Source organism: Scleropages formosus, chromosome 18 (genome assembly GCF_900964775.1).
Source record: "Scleropages formosus chromosome 18, fSclFor1.1, whole genome shotgun sequence".
Lineage (NCBI taxonomy): Eukaryota > Metazoa > Chordata > Actinopteri > Osteoglossiformes > Osteoglossidae > Scleropages > Scleropages formosus.
This window is the reverse complement of record NC_041823.1, coordinates 14446340-14471639: the sequence shown is the minus strand read 5'-3', so window position 1 is coordinate 14471639 and position 25300 is coordinate 14446340. Positions and strand designations below refer to the sequence as shown.

Here is a 25300-nt window from a genome sequence, read left to right as displayed (position 1 = left end):
GAGAAAGGAGAGGGGGGAGAGAGAGAGAGAAAAAGGAGAGAAAGAGAGAGAGGAGAGAGAGAGGAGAGAGAGAGAGGAAGGAGAGGGGGAGGAGAGAGAGAGAGAGAGAAAAAGGAGAGAAAGAGAGAGAGAGGAGAGAGAGAGAGAGAGAGAGAGGAAGGAGAGGGAGAGAGAGAGCGAGTGGAGAGAGATCTCTGAAATGCAGCCTTGTTCTCCAGTAGCTGGAGCCAGTGTGGGGCATGTGTGCAGGATGGGTGTGACCGGGTGACGCAAACACAAGATCAAGTTCACAGACTGTCTTCAGGTGTGTGTGTGTGTGTGTGTGTGTGTGTGCGTGTGTGTGTGTAAGAAAGACTGGGCCCGAAAACCAGCACAAAGACCCAGAGGCAGATGACATGAAGCAGAGGGACAATGTGTCTCAAAGCAAGCAGATGAGCGGCAAATGGGAAACACGGTATTTGCCCCGACACTTTGCCAAGGATCCGGCAGCTCCGCGACTGCCGGACTTGCCGAGCGAAAGGTAGCTCTCGTTTTGCTATCGACTTTAGCGCGCGCCGGAGCCGCGAAGGCCGGCGCGTTATCGGCAGTCCGAACAGCGACGTCGGCGACTGGCACGGCGTTGAAGAAGCGAAGCCGCCAAGTCTCTGAGTGTACGGCGGAAAGGGGGTGGGTCACCTGCTTACCCTCCGTTTTACCGGAGTTCACCCCGCGACTCACGGTGGAATCCTAAACATCCTGGGCCTAGAGAGAGTAAAGTATTCACACATAAAGTGTTCAAAAATTGCAATAATTAAAATAACGTAGGTTGCCGCAGTCGTTCACGTGGAACGCTGCAGTACACTCCCTATAATTTAAATGCCGTGGACAGTAAATGTTGCAGAGATTGAAAATGAAATGCTTCTAAGAGGCCGGGGGACCGAAGGCGCGTTACTGGTGCCGCGGAAGCGCAAGGCGGAGCCGAGGGTGCGGGGAACTGAGGCGTTAAGCGTTCTGGCCGCATCAGAAGTTAGCTCGTTGGGAACGCGATGGACCGTTTCGCAGCGATGCTCATAACAGCTACGGCGGGTTTGACGATGGACGAAGCCCTTGTGACGCGGCGCTTGTGCATCTTGGTAACGTTGCAGCGAAATTATGGTACGCGAGGACGACGAACGTCACGGATTTCGCAAAGATATTTTTTACGTTGATTTTGCCGCGATCATATAGTACAGAAGATATCGTTTTGTCACTAGAAGGACTGATAACGAAGATTTTTAGTTTGTTAATAACAACATAAGCAGTATGGCAGTTTTATGATGTATATAAAAGTCGTAATTATATCAACGTTACTTTAAGATTTTCATTTACCGCTGCGTGGCTGAGACCGGTTTCAGCTCCGTAAGAAGGTTGAGTATAATACAGCATTAGAGAGATTTTATTGTCATACTGCTCGTCGCATAAGCAAATTCAGTCATAAGAATTAACTTAAAATGCGTAAATGATGATGGAAACAGTGCCGTTTTCGGATGACGTTTTTCCTGCTCTGATGAGGAGTTGTGCAGCAGTGGAAGTGTAACAGCCATGTTACGGTGTCGTGAGTGATGCGGTCTGGGCTTTCGGGAGCCCCCCCCCCCCCGACGGCAGGTTATGGGTTCCATCAGAGTAAGCACCTATCTCCTCTGCTCATCGGTATTGTATGAAGAAAGAGATCTTGGCAGGGCGATCGTAGTTGGAGAGCACAGTGTGGCTTTAAGAGATCCTGTCATGCCTGGGTAGCGTTTTTTCAATTTATGTTGTTCAGACAGTGTGCCCTGAAACCGTTTCAGATGCGGTTCGACAACATCGCAACTCTTTTTTTCTGTGTGTTTCCCAGGTGGATTCTTCATCCATGAAGACAACGTGGTACTGCCCGTTAGACCTGGTATGACCCACACGTGCTTACAATACGCACACGTGTAAACGTGTCAAACTATCTAACCTTCAGCAGGTTCGAGCTGATGCTTTAGTCTCCAAGGACTTAGGTTTGAATCCCACCTGCTGCTGTAGTACCCTTGAGCAGGGTACTTGCCCTGAATTGTTCCAGTAAAAACTACCCTGCTATTGGATAAATCATTCTATGTAGCTTAACATGGTAAGTCAGTGGTGGAAATGTAAAGCACGATACTGAATAGTCTCCTGGTTCACGTAAAAATATGGAGACTTACATGAATGTTGATGGGATTTGCACCTATGATGTAAAGGAGATTTTAGCACTGAAGTACCACACACACACACACTTTCTGAACCGCTTGTCCCATACGGGGTCGCGGGGGAACCGGAGCCTAACCCGGTAACACAGGGCGTAAGGCTGGAGGGGAGGGGACACACCCAGGATGGGACGCCAGTCCGTCGCAAGGCACCCCAAGCGGGACTCGAACCCCAGACCCACTAGAGAGCAGGACCCAGTCCAACCCGCTGCACCACCGCGCCCCCCTCCCACTGAAGTACCACTGTATGCATAAATAGACATTGGTCAAAAAGTTTCTGGCAAAGTTTCTATTTAAACAGATAAAAGGGAAGTGGGTGTGGTGATGAGTTCAATCTGACATGTGCAAAAAATACACTATTTATAAATATTTAAGCTTGCTTTGAAACTGTGGCACCCTGGGGTGTGGTGGCGCAGCAGGTTGGACCGGGTCCTGCTCTCCGGTGGGTCTGGGGTTCGAGTCCCGCTTGGGGTGCCTTGTGATGGACTGGCGTCCTGTCTGGGTGTGTCTCCTCCCCCTATGCCCTATGTTGCCGGGTTAGGCTCTGGCTCCCTGTGACCCTGTATGGGACAAGCGGTTCAGAAAATGTGTGTGTGTGTGTGTGTGTGTGTGTGTGTGAAACTGTGTATATTCCCTGATGAAGTCCTCTCTCCTATAGTGCTGATAATCTTTGTGTAATTGTGGCTGTTTGCTCTGTGTCAGCATTACAGTTTTTCTTTCTTTCTTTCTTTCTCTGGCTCATCCAGTCCTCAGGTCAGAGGAGGAAGAGGATGGGGTGATCTACACAGTAGTGGTTCGACCATCCTCCGGAACTCCCATCCGTTCAGGGTGAGACTAAATCGGCGTACCACGGTTATTTCTTACCGGTACCTGTGCAGTTTGTACACACCTTAAACCAGTTCTGTTAAACTGCGGTGACACTAATGACATCACATGCTGCGTTACGTTTACATTTACCCCGTTATTCATTTAGCGGACGCTTTTATCCAAAGCGACGTACATGTCGTAGAAAATACAACGTGCGCGTTACGTTGGCAGGAAGAGACGCCTAGATGCCAACGCGTGATTCTTAAATACAGTTAGTTTGTTTCTTACCGCCATATGAATCGATGTGCATCGCATGAGTAGCTGCATAAAACTTTATCCAAGTATCCATAAATAATTCCTTGTAGTTTTTTTTAAAAATATATATAAACATTTATATATGTGTGTATATATGTGTGTGAGACCGCAACAGCTTAATCTGAAATTCAGCATCGTCCTCTATTAAAAAAATAAATAAATAAATAAATAATAAAGAGTGTAAAAGCCTTCCTGCAACCCTCTCCCTCTTTGCCCTCAGCGAACTCCGCCGCTCCATGGCTCACGCAGCCAGTGTGTCAAAGCGGGCACCGAGGAGAAGCTGGTCCTTCACCTGCTCCGCTCCTTCTCCGTCGGCGACGGCTCGTTCGTCTCCGTCTTCCTGGCCACCTATCGCTCCTTCACCACCGCCCGGAGGGTGCTGGACATCCTGACCGACAGGTTCGAGAGAGATAAGAGAAGCGAAGCCGGTCCGAAAGCATACAAACAAAGCCATTGTCCTCCGAGGACGAGGGCGGAAGCAGAAAGAGCGAGGAAGGAGGAAGAGTGCGGCAAAGAGATAGTATTGTGTTATCCCTCTTTCCCGCTTCGACCTCGCACTGTCTTGTTTAAAATAGACTTTGGAACTGCAACGCTGCATTCCCCATTGTCTCTCTCTCTTTCTGTAGACTGCAGAGCCCGCCGGGGGGAAATAAAGCCAGTCCGAACAGGACGGCCTTTAACAAGTGAGTCCCTGAGCAACGTCGAGCCCTTCGTTATTCGGCGTACAAAAGCAAAGGGCGAAGCGCGTCGCCCTCTCGGCGCGAATTTACACGTATCCCAACGCGCGCTTCGTAGGGACGAGCGGTCGAACCCCGGGCTTACGGCCGAAAAGTTACCGCTAACCTCCTCCGAGATTCGGAAGCCACGAAAACACGCTGCGTGTGTTAAAAATGATCTGTTAACGAACACTAACTGTGGTCGGTTTGTTTTACGGTATTAGTCAAGCGTGCGCTGTTAACAAATGGTTTGACATCTTGTGAATGCGCACCGCGGACGCATCCCGAACGTCATGCTGAGCGCGTACGTTCCCACCTTTCCAACTTTCCAGGGCGGTCGTGCGCGGTCTTCGCCACGTGGCTCGACGAGTACAAAGAGGACTTCTTGTCGCTTGGGGATCCCGACCCCATCCTTCGACTCGTCCCGCTCCTCCCCGCTGAACTCTCTGGTTCCGAGGTGAAGAAGAGATTGTTGAAATCGCGGAAGAACTCAGCGAAAGAACGCTGCTGTCCGACTCACCCACAGGTACGAGACCGGAGTTGTGTTGGCGCTGGCTTCATCGGCGTCACGTCCAGCTGCGCTGTGTCTTGACAGAAAAACAAATGCAAACTTAACATTTACATGTGTTAATTATGAGAAGATGAGGGTGTGATGGTGCAGTGGCGCAGTAGATTTGGTCTGTGCCTATTCTCTGGTGGGTCTGGGGTTCGAGTCCTGCTTGGGGTGCCTTGTGATGGACTGGTGTCCCATCCTTGGTATGTCCCCTCCCCCTCCAGCCTTGTGTCCTGTGTGCCGGGTTAGGCTCCGGTTCGCCGTGACCCTGCTTGGGACAAGTGGCTCCGGACATATACGCATACATACCTACGTATATCTAATTTTGCAGACACTTTTCTCCAGAGCGACATACACCTCGCAGAAAAATATGAGCGCATTACGTCAACAGAAGGAGAGACCTGGATGCGAACGTGTGATTCTAAAGCAGTTAATTTGTTACTCTCCAGCATGTGAACCAATGTACATCACACAAGTCGCTGCGTAAAGGTTCATTCGGATAACTGACAATTCCTAATCGCAATTTTTTTTTTTTTTAAACATTTGCATCACCCGAGTGGCTGCACTTACGAAGAAACATGACATGTAACCTACAGCAATAGTAATATCAATTGGATTCAGTAGCCAACCACAGATCAATATGCATAAAGAAGAGGGCTGAAAAGCAGAAGGCACATGTGACTCTACAGGAGGAAACTGCTAAATGTTCACGGTCAACTGGCTGCCCACCCAGTCATACTGACCGCTCTCTAATAATTATTACTCTTGTTATGCACGTTGATGTTAAATTGTTTTGCATACATTGCTTATATGACTGAAGATATGCTCCTTTCCCAGGAATTTACTCATTTCCAGATTTTATTATAAATAAGACTCTGCAGTACTGTATGTGTAAATTACATTTATCACTAACATAATACTGAGTATTCTTGTGTCGCAGACAGCGTGACCTCCTTGATTTCTCCAACGGCTACTCAGACGTCCAAGTTTGATGCCACCAACATTTTGGGCTTCCCGGCAGAGCTGATCGCCGAACAGCTGACTATGATAGAGACAGTGAGTGAGAAAAATACACTAATGGAATATGATCACACTCTCAGTGACTGAGAGTTCTCACATGTGCTGACGCAACAGTTCACTTTGTTTAGGGATTGCATTTCGTCTTGGAACGAGAATGTCTCAGATCTTCCTGCAGCTTCTTCCAGCTTGTTCACAGCGTCCGTCGTCCATTCAGGAACTATTTGTACGTCTGGTACCCTACCACTGCTTGGGCTCTCTGTGGTCCCAGCGGGACAAGAAGGGTCGAGAGGGTGTGTGCTGGTCGGTCAGGGCCACAGTCAAGCAGTTCAACCGCCTGGCCAATGCCGTCACAGCCTCTTGCCTGTGGGATACGAGCCTGCAGAGCCAGCAAAGGCCCGGCTGCTGGAGAAATGGATCCGTGTGGCTGAGGCGAGTGATCCTGTTGCTTGGAACGTTTTTGGATTGGAATCATACCTTAAACGTCTCTAGTCTGAGCTTCAGTCCTATGTCTTTCTTGTGCATACCGCTTTGGTTTTCCAAACTGGAGAATACTCCCTCTCAGAGCGTGGATACAACCTCTCGTATTTTATCCGTGTTTACTTAATGTCTCAAAGACAGACGGTCACGCATCCCCAGTGTGTAGTTCCAGAGTAGCCCCTTTCACGTGCTCTCGCTGAATGTCTCACTGCAGTCCTCATTGCTTTGTAGGAGTGCCATAGGAGGAAGAACTTCTCTTCTCTCTACGCTATTGTGTCTGCCTTGCAAAGCAACCCTCTTCACCGACTGAGGAAGACTTGGGTGGAGACGGACAGGTCTGTGTGTTTTGCGCGAGATGTGTATCGAGAAGACGGAATTAGTTCAGTGTTCCGTCAGATTAGAGAATACAGTTCGTTGAATACCATTGTGCAGCAGATCAGAAGGACCAGTCAGAACTGTTCCCAAATACAAAGATACCGAAAATGAGAATATGCACAAACAAGCATTTTTAAAATGGAATTTGTCAGCCGCTTCAATAGTGCATGAGCTCTTTGAAATATGCAAAAAAGCATTTTTTTCCCATTACATTTATTCATTCGCAGACACTTTCTCCAAAGCAAAGCATCTTCTTTTATGGAAATGTGGACTCGATGATGAATTCCCTTCCTTTGTATCCCACGTTGACAGGGAGGCGGTGAAGAGGTACGAAGAGCTCTCAGACATTTTTTTCTGAGAAGGACAACTATTCCCAGTGCAGGGAATTGCTCAAAGAGGTGAGTTCAGTGACAATGACATTGTACCCAGGCCTTAAAAACTGAAGGCAGCCCAGAACATAAATTCTGTTGAATCAATAGGTTGTTATTGTTCTCTCCTCCCTAAAGATACCAGCTTCTTAGTGGTTGGTTTTTTAAAATTTTTCTAGGAAAGATCATTGTCGCAAACATTATAACACTGATGTCCAGCTACAGAGATTAAAATTTGCAGTATAAATATCTGCATTATGAATGGATTAATAGATACAGTACACATTAAATATGTTGCGGGGTCTTTAATTCAGAATAATTCAGAATTCTTAGTCGACCTGGCTTAGAAAAAGATGGTCGGATAGAAACGGGGGCATTGAGACCATTAACAATTGTCTTAAATTTCCTGACCTTTAACTAGAGAACGTCCTTTACAGGGAAGATAGCTGACTGTGCAACACATTTCCTGAGGTTACAGGCCACAAGTATTCTATATTGAACTCTAGAGTACTAACTACATACTGTAGCATTCTATATTATAAATTAGAGATTTTGGACTGTAATGTTCTGAGTTATACTTTGGATTACAGCCTCTCCTTTCTCTGCTGTGTCTCTTTGTGTTATTAAAATCATTGTGAAAAGGGTGCCTTGACATCTAGGTGTTGAACTAATAAAACAACTTTGAGCAATATGAAGAAGAGTATGACGTTTAGTAATAAACCTGATGATAGTGAACAGAGCTGATCCACAGAACACATTTACATGGACAGAAATACATTTTTGTAATCGGCGATCGTAACGCACAAATGAAGTTGAATAAAAATACTCAGAATACATGGAAAATAATGACCAGTTATTTGAAAAGGTACTGGAATGTTAAATGCTCTGTGGAAAGGTTAAACTTTTCAGCTCAGTGGTTTAATGGGTGTGGTTGGTTGGGTAAAATGGTTTTCTTGCCTTTCAGCAATCCCCTGTCAATGTGGATACCAAGGTGAACAACAGGAGGAGAACTGGGGTAAGAAAATGATATTTCAACCAATGCATGATATCAGTTCAGAAATATCTGCTTCCAAGGGGATTGCTGATAACTAGATTGAAATAAGTCGTAATTTTAACTGCTTTTTTTTTCCCGCCCTTCTAAGTCTGTAACCCGGGGCACTGTACCATACCTGGGTATCTTCCTCACGGACCTCACCATGCTCGACACTGCAGTCAAGGACAACCTGGAGGTTAGTGTACCTCTGAGTGCTTTTCTTGCACTCTGAGTTACCACAGCCACTGTTGATGGAGACTGTGCCTGCAATTAAAAAAAACTTCTCTCTCTTTCAGAATGGATATATCAACTTTGACAAACGAAGACGCGTATGTATTTCCTAAAAAATACCACATAACAAGACTCGTATTGAGTTGCAGCAAAAGCCTCTTTCCTCTCAAATGCACTTGTGTAACCGTGATGCCGTCCTCTGTACTCTGCCGTGTTTTGTTCTACTACAGTTTTACTTTGCGTAGCTGCTTAGTCTGTGCAATAATGCCGCTTCCTTTTCTTCTCAGGAATTTGAAGTATTATCCCAAATAAAACATCTACAGTCCACATGTAAAAACTGCTCGTTCTTCCGCGATGAGGAATTTCTGGAGTGGTACCATAGTGTCCCAACTCTAAATGAGGAAGAGAGGTATGCAAGATAGTTTGTACAGACAGTTATGTTGTGTATTCTATATTAATACCCTCACAAAGGGATAAAGGGTTTAGACCACATCTTTATACTAGTTTAGACTACATTGTTTTTGCTTTCGCAAGAATAAAAGTGCAGAAACGTGGCACTTCTTTTTTAAAGTTAATGTCTCATTTAAGAGCATCATGAGCGTGACATTACTAGTGTCACGGAGCCAGTGTGGTCGTTTCAGTTACAGGCTGTCCAATCAGATCGAGGCAGCTACGGAACCGAACCCTGGTCGAGCCTTGAACCCCACAGTTGTCATCACACAATGCGGAGAGTAAGGTTTTTTTTTTTATTTATTCATTTTTTTCTTCATCTATACGTGGAAGTTCCCCAATTTTACAGTGCTCAGCTTTGCGTTGCCTCGAAAAAAAAAAAAAAAATGGCAAGTGGCCCAACAATATGTGATGTTGCTCGTAGTTCTGTCGCAAATGTTTCCTGTGGTTTCGAGACACTGTTGCCCTCATAGAAATTTGCATCTTTCCTCTGTCGATTTCCCTACAGTTACCCATAGCCTTCTTGTCTTCATTGTTTTCCTGTTTTGATCTTAACGGAAAAATAATCTGAAAAACATCTTCCGAACTACAAAGCGCAAGAATACATGATAGAGAATTACTTGAAAAGAATTAAAAAAAAAAGAACAGGCGGATACTGACAGCACACAGATGGGTTTCCTGTACGAGCCTCGGTGTCTTTCTGTCTGGGTAACGCCAGCGTGCAATATGCTCAGCGAGGGACCAGGGCCGCGCGTGTGCGAGAGGGCGAGCCAAGCAGCATGTTTAACAAACAAAGCAGGCAGCCCTGGCGTGAGTGTGGCAAGATGGAGCGCCACAGATAGCACACGCGCTCGTAGCGCACGCGCAGCTGAACACACATAGATAAAGCGCGCGAGCAGACATATGTGTGCTTCTCGCGCTCGGATCGCGGAGGCATTGAGTAAAACTGTACAGTACGGATATGCAGGTGCGGTGCTCATGTCGTGCTCTTTAGAAGGGGCTTTCCCTAGTTATGTAAGATGTGCCTTGCTTGTGTGTGTGTGTGTGTGTGTGTGTGTGTGTGGGATCGTCAATTTAGATCAGCCAACCACCTCCGTTACACTGGGTCATTTAAGGTTTCTACAGTAAATGTCAAAAGGGTTCAAACTGAATCAAAACCTGAACATATTCTGTTCTCCCAGGGTTTGATTTTAGGGCTTTATATAGATAATCTAGTCACTGGTCAGCAACTTTGGTCACTAATATTCTTGAATATCACTGACTAACACTCAGTTATGACGGTATTTAAAAAAAAAAAAAAGATTTTCAGTTGTACGTTTTGTTGATGCGGAACTTTTCACCGCCGCTTTGTTTTGCTTACAAATAAAGTGTAATGTTGATAGGAATGTGTTCTGGTGTAAGCCACGGTAAGTCAAAGAAGAACTTGTGTAAGTCTAAGAATAAAAAAGCTCTAAGCTGTTGCCTGAATCTCTTAATTCCCTGTTCTTTTCAGTATTTTGTCTTCAGTGGCTAGTTCAGCTCTTGAGAACGAAAGCGTCTTTGATTTCCCCTCACCTATGAACCACCTACTGTCTAAACTTGCAAAAGTAGGTACATTTCAGTGCTTTTTTTATTGCTATTCTAAATACAGTGGTCCGTTAACAAATATTTCATATTGATGAAAGTATAAAGCTCTTCCTTGGTTACTGCAGACATCTGCCTAATTAATTTTTGTAAAAACTGTTATTATTGAAGATACTAACAATTGTAATTACTGCTAATATTTCAGCACATGAAATCACCTTCGGTCTCCTGTCTGGATGTTGACACCTCGCCCCCGCCTGCCGACCCCAGTCCTGCCTCGCTAACCCCGGCCAGCGACACCGTCAAATCGCACCGACGCTCCGTCTCCTGCGGTAACACTCCCACCAGTAAAAGCCAGGAAGCCGGGCCAGATATGCGGATCATCAGGATACGGATGGATTTACAAGATGGAAATTTGTATCGCAGTATACTGGTACTGACTCAAATTAACAGAAATCATTGACAAATAAAGAGTACAAAGTATTAACAAAAAAGCGTGTTGAACACATTACAGATTATGGTCAGAGTAATTAAATTCTGAAATGTGAGCCACGCCTGTACTTTTAGTGTAGCCTTATCCGACTCAAACAGGCTCTGAGGTGTTTGGATCAGTGGAAACGTCAAAAACCTGGAGGTGAAACAAACTGCCCACTCAATAGAAGTGCATCATAAAGTATGAAATGGTTTATTGATAAGTCATACCACTGCGTAGCTAAAACAAAAGGGAACGAAAAGGTTGTTCGTTATTGCAAGTTTCTATATGTCTGCCGCTAGCATTACTACAGGCTAGATTCATGGCTTTTTCTTCGCTTGTTCATATCCCAGAGCAAAAGTTCCCTCCTAGGAAACTAGTTTTTCAAAGCTGCATTTTATACTTTAAGCCCGTCTCATTGCAGTTATGTATCTGCTCACTTCGTGCTGCATCTTTGTCGAGAAGACAAAGCAGTATTGCTTTAAATTTCCGAAATTATTCTGAATTAGCCGATAATTTCTCGCTGCAGATGTTGAGCTACCTTGTCCTTGATAATTTCTCCAGCAAGCAGCCCACACAGTATGTAGCACACGGACTAACTCATGTGACGCAGAACGTTGGATAATTGAGACCAAGTTGCAATGATGGTATTGAGAGAACGACAGAGCCAGCGTGTGCTGAGAAATGAATGTAGCCTATTGTTAAAATAACAGCAAAACAGAATGTCCATGTGTGATTTAAATAAAATCCAAACTTTTAACTCCCACACAATTGCTGTTTGTGTTCGCAGGTGACGAGCAATGACAAGACCCCGTCTGTGATCAGCCACGCGCTAGAGAAGCACAATCAGGACCCAAAGGAGGCGCCCAGATGCGAGCTCATCCAGCTGCTGCCCGGCGGAAAAGGTACGGCTACGGCAGTCTTTCTCGTTTTGGAACGCAGAGCCGAAAATGGGTCTCTTACAGGTAAAAGGTGGTGCAGAATCACGGAGAAGTCTGCTCAAGATGTACACCAAATATCCAAATGATATCAAAGAAAGTGATATCGAGCGCTTTCGTGCCATTCCCTGCTATATAATTCTGTAAAATTGTACTTCTGTGATTTCTTCAGATGAAAGAGCTCATTAACAGGAGAAATAAGAAAAATAGCGTAGATAAAGCATGGCACAGTCGGTCCGCTTCAAATGCCTAAATTTATAATAGGGAATAAATCGTTTTCCTGATAACAGTATTTCAGGTTAATATACACTGTAATTTGTGCGCTAGCGAAGGGAACTTTTCAACTCCAGCAGCTGTTCACAGACTATGACACATAATGAAATAGGTCTTTCTTCCCGTCAGAACTGAAAATACCCGCTGCGGGAAACGTCTTCTACGCTATGAGCTCATCCAGCGTCGACTTCCTGTTGAGAAGGCAGGGGACGAGCACACCCGCCGGCCCGCACGCGGTCGGCACGGAGACCAGCGCCACCTTCCCGAGAATCAAAGCGAAGGGGCGGAGTCTCGTCAAGACTCTGTTTTGACTTGCCTTCCTCACCTAGGGCGTTCAGGCCATCTGGAATCGCAGCTAGTAGACTCACTCCAGGAATGTAACCAGCAAGTAGTGAACGTGGCTACTTACGGTGCGAGTGGGTGGTTTTGCCGTGGATTAGTTTAAAAAAAAAAAACGTCTCCGGTCCTCCCGTCAAGTATGATTCTTGTGGCCGGGAAGCTGTTTCAAATCAAAGGCTTCACGAATGGCCCAATATGACACTATCGAGGACGCTGGTTTCCCGTTATATGTTCAGCACATTAAGTGACCTTAATGACTTACGTGAGACTATAACCCCAGCGGTGGGAAACAATTCTCATGTACAGCCGTGGCCTCAGTTTACATACTATGCAAGTGTAAACCCAGAAAGGAATGAGTGAAACACCACAAAAACACCACGCCCTATATGAAGCTGTACCTTACTAAAGGAATTCTCTGTCTACCTCATAGGGGAACTTTCATAATCGCTCCAAGTTTATTTTTAGTCATAAATTTTAGGCTCATTCACCAGACCCTTGGATCAGGTTTCATGTTCCACATCTCAGGCAGATATTAGCGTTTCACACTTGAAAAAAAGACCTTCAGAGGTAAATGTAGATGTCGCGATGTTTCGTAGGCAACTGTTTTTTTTGGTATCGGCTTTGCGATTAAAAAATCTGCTATGAGTGTATTAAATTGGGTGCCTGCTGGCCGGTTTTCCAGCAGCAGCAGCAGCAGCAGCAGCAGCAGCATCGCTTTTGGGTGGAAAGTGTTCATTAGTGGCTGTTGCACAGTTTCACTGGTATGATGAGGTGACAGAGAATGACAGCAAGAGAACTGACATTCACAGCTCTGCAAGCCTGGCACAGGCTGACAATGAGTGAAGTTCTTGTTAAAAGAAAAAAGAAGAAAAAAAAAAAAAAAAGCATATTCCAAGAAATAAAATGTACACTTTATTTTTGGTACTTTGCAATACACTATTATTTTTACAGAAATTTTCACGTCTATCTGAGTATTTATCTGAATATAATGAATGTTTATTAGGATTTGTTGATGCTAAAATTTGTTTACATTCCCATCAAAGTTTCCAAACAGATTTTTAGGCATCTTGGAGATACTGTCCGCTGTAACATATGAGGTTATCTGCAAGGGGTATGTTTGTCAAGAAACCTTTGGTATTTATAGTTTTAGGGACGAAATGGAATAACGTGCATTGGAACCAAAAGGACCAAGAGTACTCACTAATGAGAAGGTCAATATTGTCCATTGTATTTGCGCAGTGTCATAATGCTTTTTGTGGGACATTAAAATGTGGGCTAAGCTAACAAAACGGATACAAGATGCAAAATTTCAATTACGCAACATTTTTCCAGTGCTTTCAGGTGATCTTTGTTTTGTCATCTCTCATTCATTAACTCCAAGTAAAATTCACACAGCACCATGCTTCATATTAAAATGTATAGGGTCTGTATAACAAAAAGGTTATTTTAACTGCCTGTATTTACTGACATACTGCACTGTATTTAGTTAATGTGGTCTATGAAAATGTATTCGCCGGTAGTGTAGGGGTTAGAGCTCATGCCTTTGGGCCCAGAGATTGCAAATTTGAATCTCTCTCCAGCTGTAGTACCCTTGAGCAAGGTGTTTACCCTAAATTGCTTCAGTAAAAGAAGAAAAAATAGCGGCCTGTATAAATGGGTAAATAGTTTTAAGTTTCTCTGAAGAAAAGTGCCAAACTAATGCAAATGTAGTAAGAATTACAGTATATGCTCACGTTAGAATCAGTGCTCTATGTCCCAAACGTGAATAAATATGGACAGTTACAACACTTCTGATGACCCTTTACACCATCCATGACTCTACAGTTCACCCAGAACAGCTGTGCTACTCCTTTTATATTTATCAAACCTCAAGAAATACTTTTTCTAATAGGCCGATGCTTGACTGAAACACTGTGAAAGAGGAGCTCCTCTTCTTGATCGAACAGAAAAACACTACTGCTCAAATTGGAGTTTAAGGGTCAGCTGTTCGCACCGAGCTCTCGAGAACATTGCGGTGGAGAGTAGAGCTGCAACGTGAGCCGGCTCTTGCTAATGAAGTAACTCGATGAGTGCGACCGAGGTAAAATCGGCATGTGTCGAACGTGGCTGTCGGACCACCTGTTGTGAGCTCCGATCCCACCCGGTGCCGCGCTGATGAAGTCCGTACGCTTAGGCAGCCGCGGTGTGCGGATTTGAGGCCCGGCCCTGGTGTTACAGTTCGGCTCATTTTCCGAGCGGGAGGTGTAATATGCTACGGTAAACTGTACCCGTGGCAAATACGCACCGATAAACATAATGTACAGTGTGGTAGATGATACGGATTGCTAGAATTCTTGGTCTAACTGTACTTCACATCTGAGAAACCCAGAGCGTTCGGCACTTGGACAGTTAGCCAACATCCCTCTGATGGTTGTGTAGAAACCAGAGCGGGGACACCCTCCGGTGGCAACATGGTCTGAGATTATTGAGTTTTACTTCTTTTGCTGTTTTTCTTTATTAGGAATCTCCTAAAACTTGTTTGCCTTTGCTTAATGCCATGAAAATATGCTCAAGATTGCGCATATTGCCTGGCAAACCCTAGCCATGCCGTTTATGGATTCCGCTGGCTGTGTTTGTACCATGTCTTTGTAGACACTTCTGCACTACCTGTTAGATATGTTGAGTAATAAATAACCTTTTTCATATTTCTGCATTGCATTTTGACTTTGTGTATTTAAAAATACATTACAGTGTCAGGTTATATGTGCATAATATGTTGGCCTGATTTGTTTCACTACAAAATCCTGATGTGCTTCATCACAGTGAATTATCTAAGGAGATATGTACTTGGATGCATGAAATAGTCAAGTGAGAGTTTAAAAGATTTCAAGTACTAAGAGGAAGAAGACCTGTATTACATAAATACTGATGAGCTACCCTGTGATGGATTGCAGTCCCCTCCATAGTGTATCCTTTTTAGCCTTGTACCTCATGCTTCTGGGACAGACTCCAGACCACTGCAACCCTGACTTGGATAAGCGGATAAGGAAAGTGAGTGAGTGAACGACTACTGTCGAACTAGAGATTTTTTCAGTCTCTGTACATTTCACTGTGTGGGTTTCCTCCAGGTGCTCCTGTTTCCTCCCACAGTCTAAAGTCATGCAGCTCAGGTGAATTAGTGACTCTGAATAGTGTGTGTATGTGTGAGTGACTGTGTGTGTGGCTACCCTGCAATGGACTGGCGTCCCACCCAGGGTGTACCCCCCCTCGGCCTTGCACCCAATGTTTTCCGAATCACCTGGGTCATGCTCAGAACATTAACATTGTTATTGAAATTGGACTGATGGATGATTTTCAGTGTACATCATCAGTTACAATATTATGATCATTGCAAGCAGTTAAAAATAAGAAAACTATATATGTGTTTTCCACTTAGTGTTTTGTACATCATATATTTTCTATATTCTAATCCTACAGGGTAGTTAACGTCCTGAATAATAATGTTGCATTGATTTTTTTTGTATTTTTCTCACCACAGCTGTGCAATGATAAAGTGTGCTTATTATTTTGCCAAAGCTGACATCACCTTGGGGGGGGGGGGGGGTGAGTTAGACTCAGAACAAACTTGTTTACATACAGTATAATCAGTAGGGTGTATATTTAATTCTAAAGAGATGTCGAGAAAGAATTCTTATAGCATATGCAGTACAACACACTACACAAACATTGCTTTGCAAGTGACAGTTCTTATCTCACAAAATCAACCAGGCAACAAGGGTTGTTTGGAGTCCAAAAAAAAACATTATTGCAAGTGTAGCCATTATGAAACCATGCAGTTAATAAAAACCGGATAAAATACGCATAAAGGTCACTGAATGACATGGAATGAAAATACAGTGACTAAGTCATTCTATTTTCTGGACATAGTCTTACTTGAAACTGGTTAAACGAACTAGTGTGACAAAATTCCATCCACTGTATGGATGGGTTGCCATTTGAAACAAAATTCAGCGTTTCAAACACGTCTGCTCATATCTTATAAATAACCAGCATTTTTGTAGGCCAAAGAAAGCCTTCATTTGGAGGAAGTACTTCACAATATGTATGTAAGCCACATAATGTCACCTTACCGGGGGGGCGGGTCAGCCTTTCTGGAATTTTCTATGTGTAAGTAACGAAAAGCTCCGGTGCAGCACTGCGGTCAGTTTTCACAGCACTGCAACAGCTGACGTGAATGACACGGCAGTGCAAGCGGGACACTTTCACAGCAGGTGGGGATTTAGCAAGAATGAAAATCTGTGAAAATCTTTCAGTTCTTTTGGCCTTCTCTCTGAACAGACCTGCTTATATTTTTCATGCACACATTTAAATGAGCTCAGTTAAAAAGGTGAGTTTTGCTTTATTATTGATAAAATGTGATTACTTTTCACCATTCACTCCTAACCGCTACAAATTATTATTATTATTATTATTATGTAGTGGAGACCTTTGTCCCCCAAGACAAACTGCAGAGTTGGGTTAGTTTCTGCAAGGTTTAATAAGATAACAATGAGATGATGATAATCCAGGATGAAACGTGTATTTTCTTGTAGCAATTCCTACCCAATCAGAACTGGACTAGAACAATAATTTAATAAAAGAAAGTTAAACAGGACAAGAACAACATTTTAAAATAGTGAAGTCGGGACACAGAAGTAAGGGTTATGAACACGGTGAGATACTAAAAAAGAAATGGGGGGGGGAAAAAAAAAAAAAGCAACAGAACAGTTCCAAGATGCCATGTGAACAGATGAATATTTAAAAGCCGGTAAAAAAAAATCCAGTAGACCGCCAGCACACCTGACATTGCGTGGAAGCTCATTCAACCGTTGCTCGGCGTTAACAGCGTTATACAGCTCAGTGGACAAAGTTAATCTCTTACCTCATTAAAACGTACTGTTGTTTTAATGAAAAACCTCATCCGATACTATTTACATCTCATTTACTGAAGTTTCCATAACCTTTCCATACATTTGTTGTCAATGTAATAAAATGAGAACAGTGGAGACCACAATGTGAAAAGCCATGGTTAAATATTTTTAAATTTCAGCACCTTGAAAATGAACAATACAGTACACAAAACAATTTATAAGGTTTTAAATGACAGTTAGCACCTCACCTCCATTTTGCCATATCCATAATGAGCACAGTATTTTTTACCCCAGTACCATTTAGCTAAACCCAGATATCTGTACACAATGCACACATTAGCATCTGAAACAAAGTACTGCAACCTTTCAATTTAAATTTGTGTTTATCCTTGGGTTGTATTAGACAACGCTGGAAACATCTGTACACCACTCACAGAGTGCACAGTCATGAAAAACTAATTTTAACCCCGAATATATCTTACAAACTATGAACACGTGTGATGGTCATCTTTGATAATGACATCTGAAAAGTTAGTATATCATTAGAAGGATAACACGTGTGTGGATATTTATGCAGAATTAGTGTGCTGCTGTTTTCCCTCTTACAAAAGAGCTGTTATTAGTATATGAAAAGGGTGGGAATAAAGTTAGTAAGGAAATCTATTTAATTACCAAACATTATTTTGACTTGGCTCCTCTCACCGTGCAAATGCTTTACATGAAGTTCCTTGGATTTCCTGTATTGAAAAATGTTTTTTTTTTTTTTTTTTTTTTTTAAAAAAAAAAAAAAAAAAAAATCACAACACGTTAAAAATGTGATCTACGGGTTCGTTTCTTTACATACACCTTACAACATATACAAATATACTTTACATCCCAGAGGAGGAAATGTCCGTAACTTTATGTTTATGTTAGTCATTTTAAAAACTCCAAGATTAAAAAAACTGCTGGAACTAAGAACTGATTGTAGTCTGTTCCCCAGATGCTATTTCTAATAAATTGCTAGGTCCCACATTCAAGGGCTATCAATGAAAATATTTTATCTTAACTATCATAAATGCTTAACACTTGTATTTAAATATGATAAAAATATGACTCTCAACACGTCAATTGATGCAGGTCTTACCCTCCCGCCTCGTCACCCCTCACAGGGGTAGTATTCCACCACTGCGGTCCTGTAGGCCTTCCACACAGCGCTGTTACTGTGACACACAGTGCCACCCCCCCGCTTCTCCTCCGCCTCATTCCGGTTAATGTCGCCCACACATATCCAGCTCCCACTTGCATCCTCTGTGCCAACAGCCCACTTCGAGTGGTCTTTGGTGGTGCTGAATTCGTCAGCTGATCCGAGGGAGATGGTCTTCACGTTGAGGACCTCCCAGTTCTGGGAGCAGTCTGAGGGCAGGACTCCAGCGGACTCGTGCCAGAACTGAACCAACAGATCGGACTGCAGAGCTGGGGCCACCCAGGAGTGGTAGAGGTCTGGAAAGAGGGGAGAAGTATCTGGAGTCAATGTGGATCAGTGAAGAGCCATTGAAAAAAAAAAAAAACATGTCGACAAACTTATGAAAATACATTTTTTCAGCACCTGCTTTTGTTACGACCAATTTTATGAGACTACGATTTTCTGAAGATTTTTTGTTTTTTTTTTTCCTATTGCATTTTCTAAAATTTATGTTGGAAAAGACTGAAACTTAGCAGAGAGAATGTGACCTGTATTAACCTGCTGAGAGAACAGATGCGAGTAAAAAGCATCGATATAAATTTGGGCTGTAGGACTGAACACTATTCAGCTCACCGCCCCAGTGTTTGTACCTCATCTACCATACGGTGTTCTCCGTTTGAGCCATTAACAAGATGATGAACGTTGCATGTGTTTATGGGATATATCGAGCAACGATCAGCACTAAAAAGAGGCTGTGAAGATATTTTTCAGAGATTTTCAAATTTTAATCTATCTTGAAGTCAATAAAATGATTACAATAAAAGTCTTGCCAAGGTTTTTAATTAAAGCTATATCTGACATTTTTTTTTTCCAGAATGGAACCCATGAATAAACTAAAGCATGTCTGTATAATTAAGCTTTTATTAACTGTGAGGTAGGAGTCAAAAGCGAATGGAATTATGCACGCTATGAACAGACGTCTTTTCCCATTTGTGTTTGCAGCTTGAGGAGTCACTGTACTACTTACAGCAAAAAGACAAATTACCATCAGCTGCAAACACTTCCAAGGTTGCATGCTTTCATTTCTGGTGAAAAAAATTAAACACTGCCATTGATCTATGCCCAAACCCTCAAATAACTGAACAACTGCCTTCAGAAAAAGTACAGAATGTCTGAAAATCCGCGGCCTTCTTTTTTTACGTTTAATCAGCTTTCTTTTTTTCGGCTGTGATTATTTCCACTTCAAAACTGTATATTTCGAAACGAACTTTGCGCCATGAGAGGATCGCACGTACATCGTAGCACTCACCGTTCTCGAAAGACGAGCCCTTCGCAAAGCTGACGAAGGCGGTACCCGCCAAGGAGGCGAGCTCCACGCTGCGATTGGATGGAACCAGAGAGAGGGGGTCGGAGAGAGGCAGGCTCGCATTTGACCCCTCGCTCCAGCTCTTCCCACAGAGAGCAGCAAGTGAAGGCAGGGAAGAGGCCATAGAATCTGGCACGCTGCAGTCGTAGATGAGCGGCTCATTGATGCTCAGCTGCTCACCTGTAACACACACATCAAGGGAACCGCATTAACACAAAGCACCGCAGAACTCACTTCATGTTCACACACCTTATGAGTACGTATACGGCAGTAAGTGATCAAACACTGGTTCGGCAGTTGAACGTGCGCATGCTCTCCCAGACTCTGGAGCGGTAAACAAGTGTGTAAATGAGCTGATAAAGCAGCCCACATGATTCACTAGCGTGGTACCCAAAACAGTCTCTTACCTCTTACAAGTCACTGGTTTGATCGTTTCAGAGCATCACACAGAGAACGTACCCTTGGGTTCAGTTACTGAGGAATTATCATACCATTTACATTAAGCATCTGCCTCATATAACACAAACACACTCTGAGACATCACTGCACACTTACAATAGAAAAAGCAGTTATTGAAAGGGGTCTTTTGATGGTTACTATGGCAATGGAGCCAGTTATGTAGGCTGCTGCTAATGTTAAAGAGACAGTATACAAAAAATAATTACAGACAGTAAAAGTCTTATTAACATAAAATCACAATATTTATTATTATTCATCCATTTCAGAAGAACAATAAAGGAACGTACACAATGAGGAAGACAGATACAGCTCATTAGACATTTTTAATGTCATCTTTATACCCCTATTAATGTCGAGGTACATCCTTACCAATGGTTTGGAATCTCTCCAGCGGGTAAGTGACACAGAGAAAGTTTTGTCCATTTTTCTCCCCGGTGCTGGGATACGCAAATTCGCCTTCGTCCTTAGGAGGTGGAAAATGAGGTGTACTGTGGACCAACCAGAAACCCTGAGTCTTATCCAACAAAACAACACCTATGGAATGCACAAGAGAAAGAGATGGTGAACTGTTACATATATTTCATATGTAAACACATTTAAAATTTCAGAATGAATGTAAAACCATTTATCTTTTATGACACTGATTCCACTGGTATTTTTAACTGTCTATTAATGAAATATTTCTATTGCAGGTTTAAAATGTCAATAACAAATTTCCACCACAAGGTGTAGCTATTGAGCATTTTGGCTATTCAAGGTCTAGTAAATTTACAGGGTAAAACTAAACGTAATTGTTTTTTTTTGAAAAGATACAATATAGAGTATTACTATCAACAGATGGTGGACTACCAAATTACAAGATGCATAGAAAAACAAATATTTCTGTTTGCCAATTAAGAGATACATCTAAATGGGAGCAGCCTGTAGCAGAAAGGCTAGAGCTGCTGCTGCTGCAGCTGAAGGTCACAGGTTTGAACCCCACCTCCAGCTGTAGGACCATTGAGCATGGTAATTATCTTTAATTGCTTAAGTGTACAACTGGGTAAGTAATAAGTGCAAATAAACAAAAGCATACATCTGGAGTATGAAAGAGTAAGAGATACCCTTGAGAGAAAGGGAAGGCTCCATCATACCTTTGGTGTGACCTTTTTCATGCTGCACAGCAAAACCTGAACCCTCCTCCTTAGGCTTCTGGTCATTGTAAAGGATATATGCAATCTCATCAGCCTAACAATGAAAAACACGCACATTTATAAGCTGAAATTTAGCTAATTAATTACAAACAATTCAAAACGCACACTTTTGCCTAAGAAGTTATTAAACAGCCTTTCAACGTTTTCATGAAGTGTGTTTTTGGTTACGGCAGTATTTTAGCAGTAAGCAAGAACACACTTCTGAAATGGCAATTTCCAGTCTGGTTTACCCCAAAAAAAAAAACACTATAATTCAGAGATAAAGAATGTCATTTTTAGGCATGTATCGCATAACACTTAAAATGAACTAACAGGAAATGACAATACAAGAAATTTAAAATTTGTTTAGGATTTAAGAGTGTGGTGGATTTTGTAAAACAGAGTCCATATCCACATGTCTGGTAAGAAGCATAAGACACAGCAATTTCACCAACTATTCTTACTCAGCATACTGCAGTATAAAACCAAAACCACACAATTTCACAGTTCCTTTTTCAAAAGGTCTTTTTCCCTATTTCATTCAAAGCCCCAAATATGCAGAAACAAATACTATTTGGGGAAAAAAACAGGTAAATGAAAATCATAATGCTGAAACATGAACTGCTTTTGTGAACTAATTGTCCATAACTACAAAAAAATCTTGTAAACAATTTCTTCTATTGAATTTAGTCTAACTTAATGTATAAATAAAAATGATGGCAGTAGGAAGCAGTTTTTTGTGATTGAATCCTCTTTTTTCTAGACAAATACAAAAATGTACTACACTTACAGAAGTTACAAAGGGCAGAACAGTGAATAGAGCAGCTGCCTTTAGACCCAAATGTTGCAGGTTCAAATCCCCCCTCCAGCTATAGTACCCCTGAGCTAGGTACTTACCCTAAATTGCTCTAGTAAAGTTACCCAGCAGCATAAATGGGTAATTCATTCTAAGTAGCTTTATATGCTGAGTCACTTTGGAGAAAAGTGAAAAAATCTCAGTAATTCACAATGCAGATGTATAACTTTGTTTTCTTGCACTTATTGAGCTAATGCTTTTCTCCTAAGTGACTTACAATGTTATGCTCCACAATTACCTACCCAGTGAGTGACACAGTTGGACAATTTTTACTGCACCAATTTAAGACAGTGACCTTGCTCCATGGGGAATGAATAAATGTACTGTCAATGTAAAGCAGCGTGTCCGATGGGACATGGAGCAGCAGTCCCACCTCCCGCTGCTGGTACAGCTGCCCCACAGTCCGGCCCAGAGCTCCCGCGCTGTCGTTGACCTCCACGGCCCCCGGCGCCCACCCCTCGCTCCCGGGGCCCATCAGCAGGTACTGGAGCCCATCGCCGCGGAGCTGGTGAGCGAGGCGGGGCAGTTTGTACAGGTGGAACCTGCGGCACAGCGAAACAGCACGTGACATTCTTGCCCGGAGCTGCAGCGAAGCATCGGTGACGCAGGGGCCCCGCGTGGCCCCGGCAGCAGCCAAGAGCAAGGCACCGAGTCACTTCCATGGCATGGCATGTGACAGCAGATCGCACGAGCGACACAGTGGCGTTGAGCGGAAACAGAAACGCTGAGGGCAGCGGAAAAGAAAGGCACAGATTCTGAGTGCAAGAGCCTGACCAGTCGGTGGGGTCCCCGTGGTCGCTGTAGCAGGAGATGCCGGGCAAGGCGGCGGACCCTCCAGGTGGAGCACGCAGGACTCCCAGCAGCAGGAGCACAAGGGCAAGGGGGGTCATGAACCACAGCATGGCCTGATGGCAGAAAAAGTGAAATCGAACAGAGTTGGAGTACATATATATATATATATATAATCAACAATTCTTTCACATAGAGTAAGTGACACGCAGGTGCGGTGTAGTTCAAGTACTGACTGACTGAGGTACGAGCCCAAGCTCAGCTGCAGCAGCTCTGCGGCGGTTTTGCAGCGCGAAACTTTTCTCTTTACGCTTCTTAGGGAATCATCATATGCGTCGACAACAACGTCTAACTGCGCAGCCGGGCTGCGTGTCACTTACCGGCGTATAAAATATCTGATTTGTCGTGCGGGCTGTGAAGGATCGCGCTACGCGTGCGTTCGCGTCTCCGTCCGCCGAGCTCACCGTCTAAGCGTCGTCTTTGGCTCGAGAGCGAGCGCGTGCCCCCGGCGGAACCTCCCCGCGCGCAGCCGGAACGCAGCGCGTCGCTTAGCGGTGGGGAGGAGCCTGGAGCCTCACACCAGGTTCTCGGGGACACCGCGAAGCGCTTCGTGTCTGTCCTCCTTCGCTAGCTCGAAACTAGTCTCCATTTGATTTCACAAGTGTCCTTCAGCCACCCACAACTAGTGCTCCATTAGGCGTTTCTTTATCGCTAACTACATTCCCGTTGCTACAAGTTCTTGAAGTTGAACAACCCAAAATGATGGTGCAACGGGACCCATGATTTCAGCAACACGATGATCACATGTGTTAGGCCGAGTACAGGTGAAAATGTTTGTGTTTCACTCATTACACACCACCATGCTTATAAAGGCTTATGTGTACATTTACATTTTTAGCAGACACTTTTCTCCGAAGCAACTTCCAATAAGCTCTATATAGTGTCATCAACCCACACACCTTATTCACTGTAGTGACTTACACTGCTAGATCCTCTACTTACACTGGGTCACTCATCCATACATCGGTGGATCACACTCTCTCTGTCCATCACACACTATAGGGAACCTGAACAGCATGTCTCTGGACTGTGGGAGGAAACCAGAGCACCCAGAGGAAACCCACAAACACAGGAAGAACATGCAAACTCCACACAAACTTAGCAGGGATCGAACCCACATCCTTTTGTATCACCCAGATGCTGTGAGGCAGCAGCACTACTCACTGTGCCACTGTGCTACCATACACCCTGAAGACAGATAAAACTGGCTTTCCTGGTTTAAATGTAGCTGTAGTTTGGCAAACTTGGTGATAAACTGGCAGGGGGTGCAGTCAGTGCCTGCTGTGTGGCGGCTCTGGGGTTCGAGTCTTGCTTGGGGTGCCTTGCGATGACTTGGCATCCCGTCCTGGGTATGTCCCCTTTAGCCTTGCACCCTGTGTTGCCGAGCTAGGCCACGGTTTGCCACGACCATGCTTGGGATAAGCAGTTGTAGACATTGCGCGCGCGCGCGCGTGTGTGTGTGTGTGTGTGTGTGTGTGTGTGTGTGTGTGTGTGTGTGTATCAACCATCCATCCATCTTCCATCGTGGCGGCAGCAGGGCGAGCAGAGAGGCCCAGCCGTCCCTGTCCCACGCAACTTCCTCCAGCTCAGCCTGGGGGATCCCCAGCCGTTCCCAGGCCAAATGTGAGATATAATCCCTCCAGCGGGTCCTGGGCTGACCTCGGGGCCTCGTCCCAGTTGGCCGTGCCTGGTGTACCTCCGAAGGGATGCGCCCAGGGACATCCTTATCAGATGCCCGAACCACCTCAACTGGCTCCTCTCAATGTGGAGGAATAGCGGCTCTACTCTGAGTTTCTCCTGGATGTCCGAACTCCTCACCCTGTCACGGAGAGTGAGTCCCAACACCCTGTGAAGAAAACTCATTTCAGCCGCCTGTATCCACGATCTTATTCTTTCAGGTTCAGGACCAAAGGTGAGAGTAGGGATGTAGATCGACCGGTAATGGAGAGCTTCGCCTTATGGCTCAGCTGCCCCTTCACCACGAGAGTCCGGTACAGCGACCGCATTACTGCTGCCGCTGCTCCCAGTCTGCGGCTGATCTCACGCTCCCTACTCCCCCCCACTCGTGAACAAGACCCCAAGATACTTGAACTCCTCCACCTGGGGCAAATTCTCTCCCCTTACCTGTGTCTCAGTCTTCTGGAAAAAACTTGTAGATGTGTTAACAGGTAGTGTGGTAGAGAACAGCTCACACAAAGATTGGAGGGGTTGCTTTGTAACTTGGCGGTCAGATGGGTTCAAAGCCCGTTCTTGTTATAATACACTTGAACAAGGTACTTAACCCTGAACTGATAGAATAAAAGTATTCAACTGTTTATATGGGTAAATCATTGTTAAGTTGCTTATCTGACATTGCAAGTAACCTTGGACAAAGGCCAGAGGAAAATAA

At 44.0% G+C, this 25300-nt stretch overlaps 1 protein-coding gene and 1 pseudogene across 1 annotated transcript; one reads left to right on the top strand and one right to left on the bottom strand.

Annotated features, from left to right (window-relative positions):
• The first annotated feature begins 395 nt into the window (after positions 1-395).
• LOC114912569 (ral guanine nucleotide dissociation stimulator-like 2) lies at positions 396-13029 on the top strand (annotated as a pseudogene).
• Positions 13030-16620: 3591 nt separating this feature from the next.
• Positions 16621-23438, bottom strand: LOC108926763 (deoxyribonuclease-2-alpha-like). Its single transcript, XM_018739688.2, has 8 exons — positions 23232-23438; positions 22837-22967; positions 22436-22604; positions 21168-21261; positions 20404-20568; positions 19519-19755; positions 18171-18526; positions 16621-17781 (listed from the first exon to the last, which is right to left on the bottom strand). Exons 2-7 carry the CDS (start codon positions 22962-22964, stop codon positions 18183-18185), a joined length of 1137 nt encoding a protein of 378 aa, XP_018595204.2. The 5' UTR covers positions 22965-22967; positions 23232-23438; the 3' UTR covers positions 16621-17781; positions 18171-18182.
• Positions 23439-25300: the final 1862 nt, after the last annotated feature.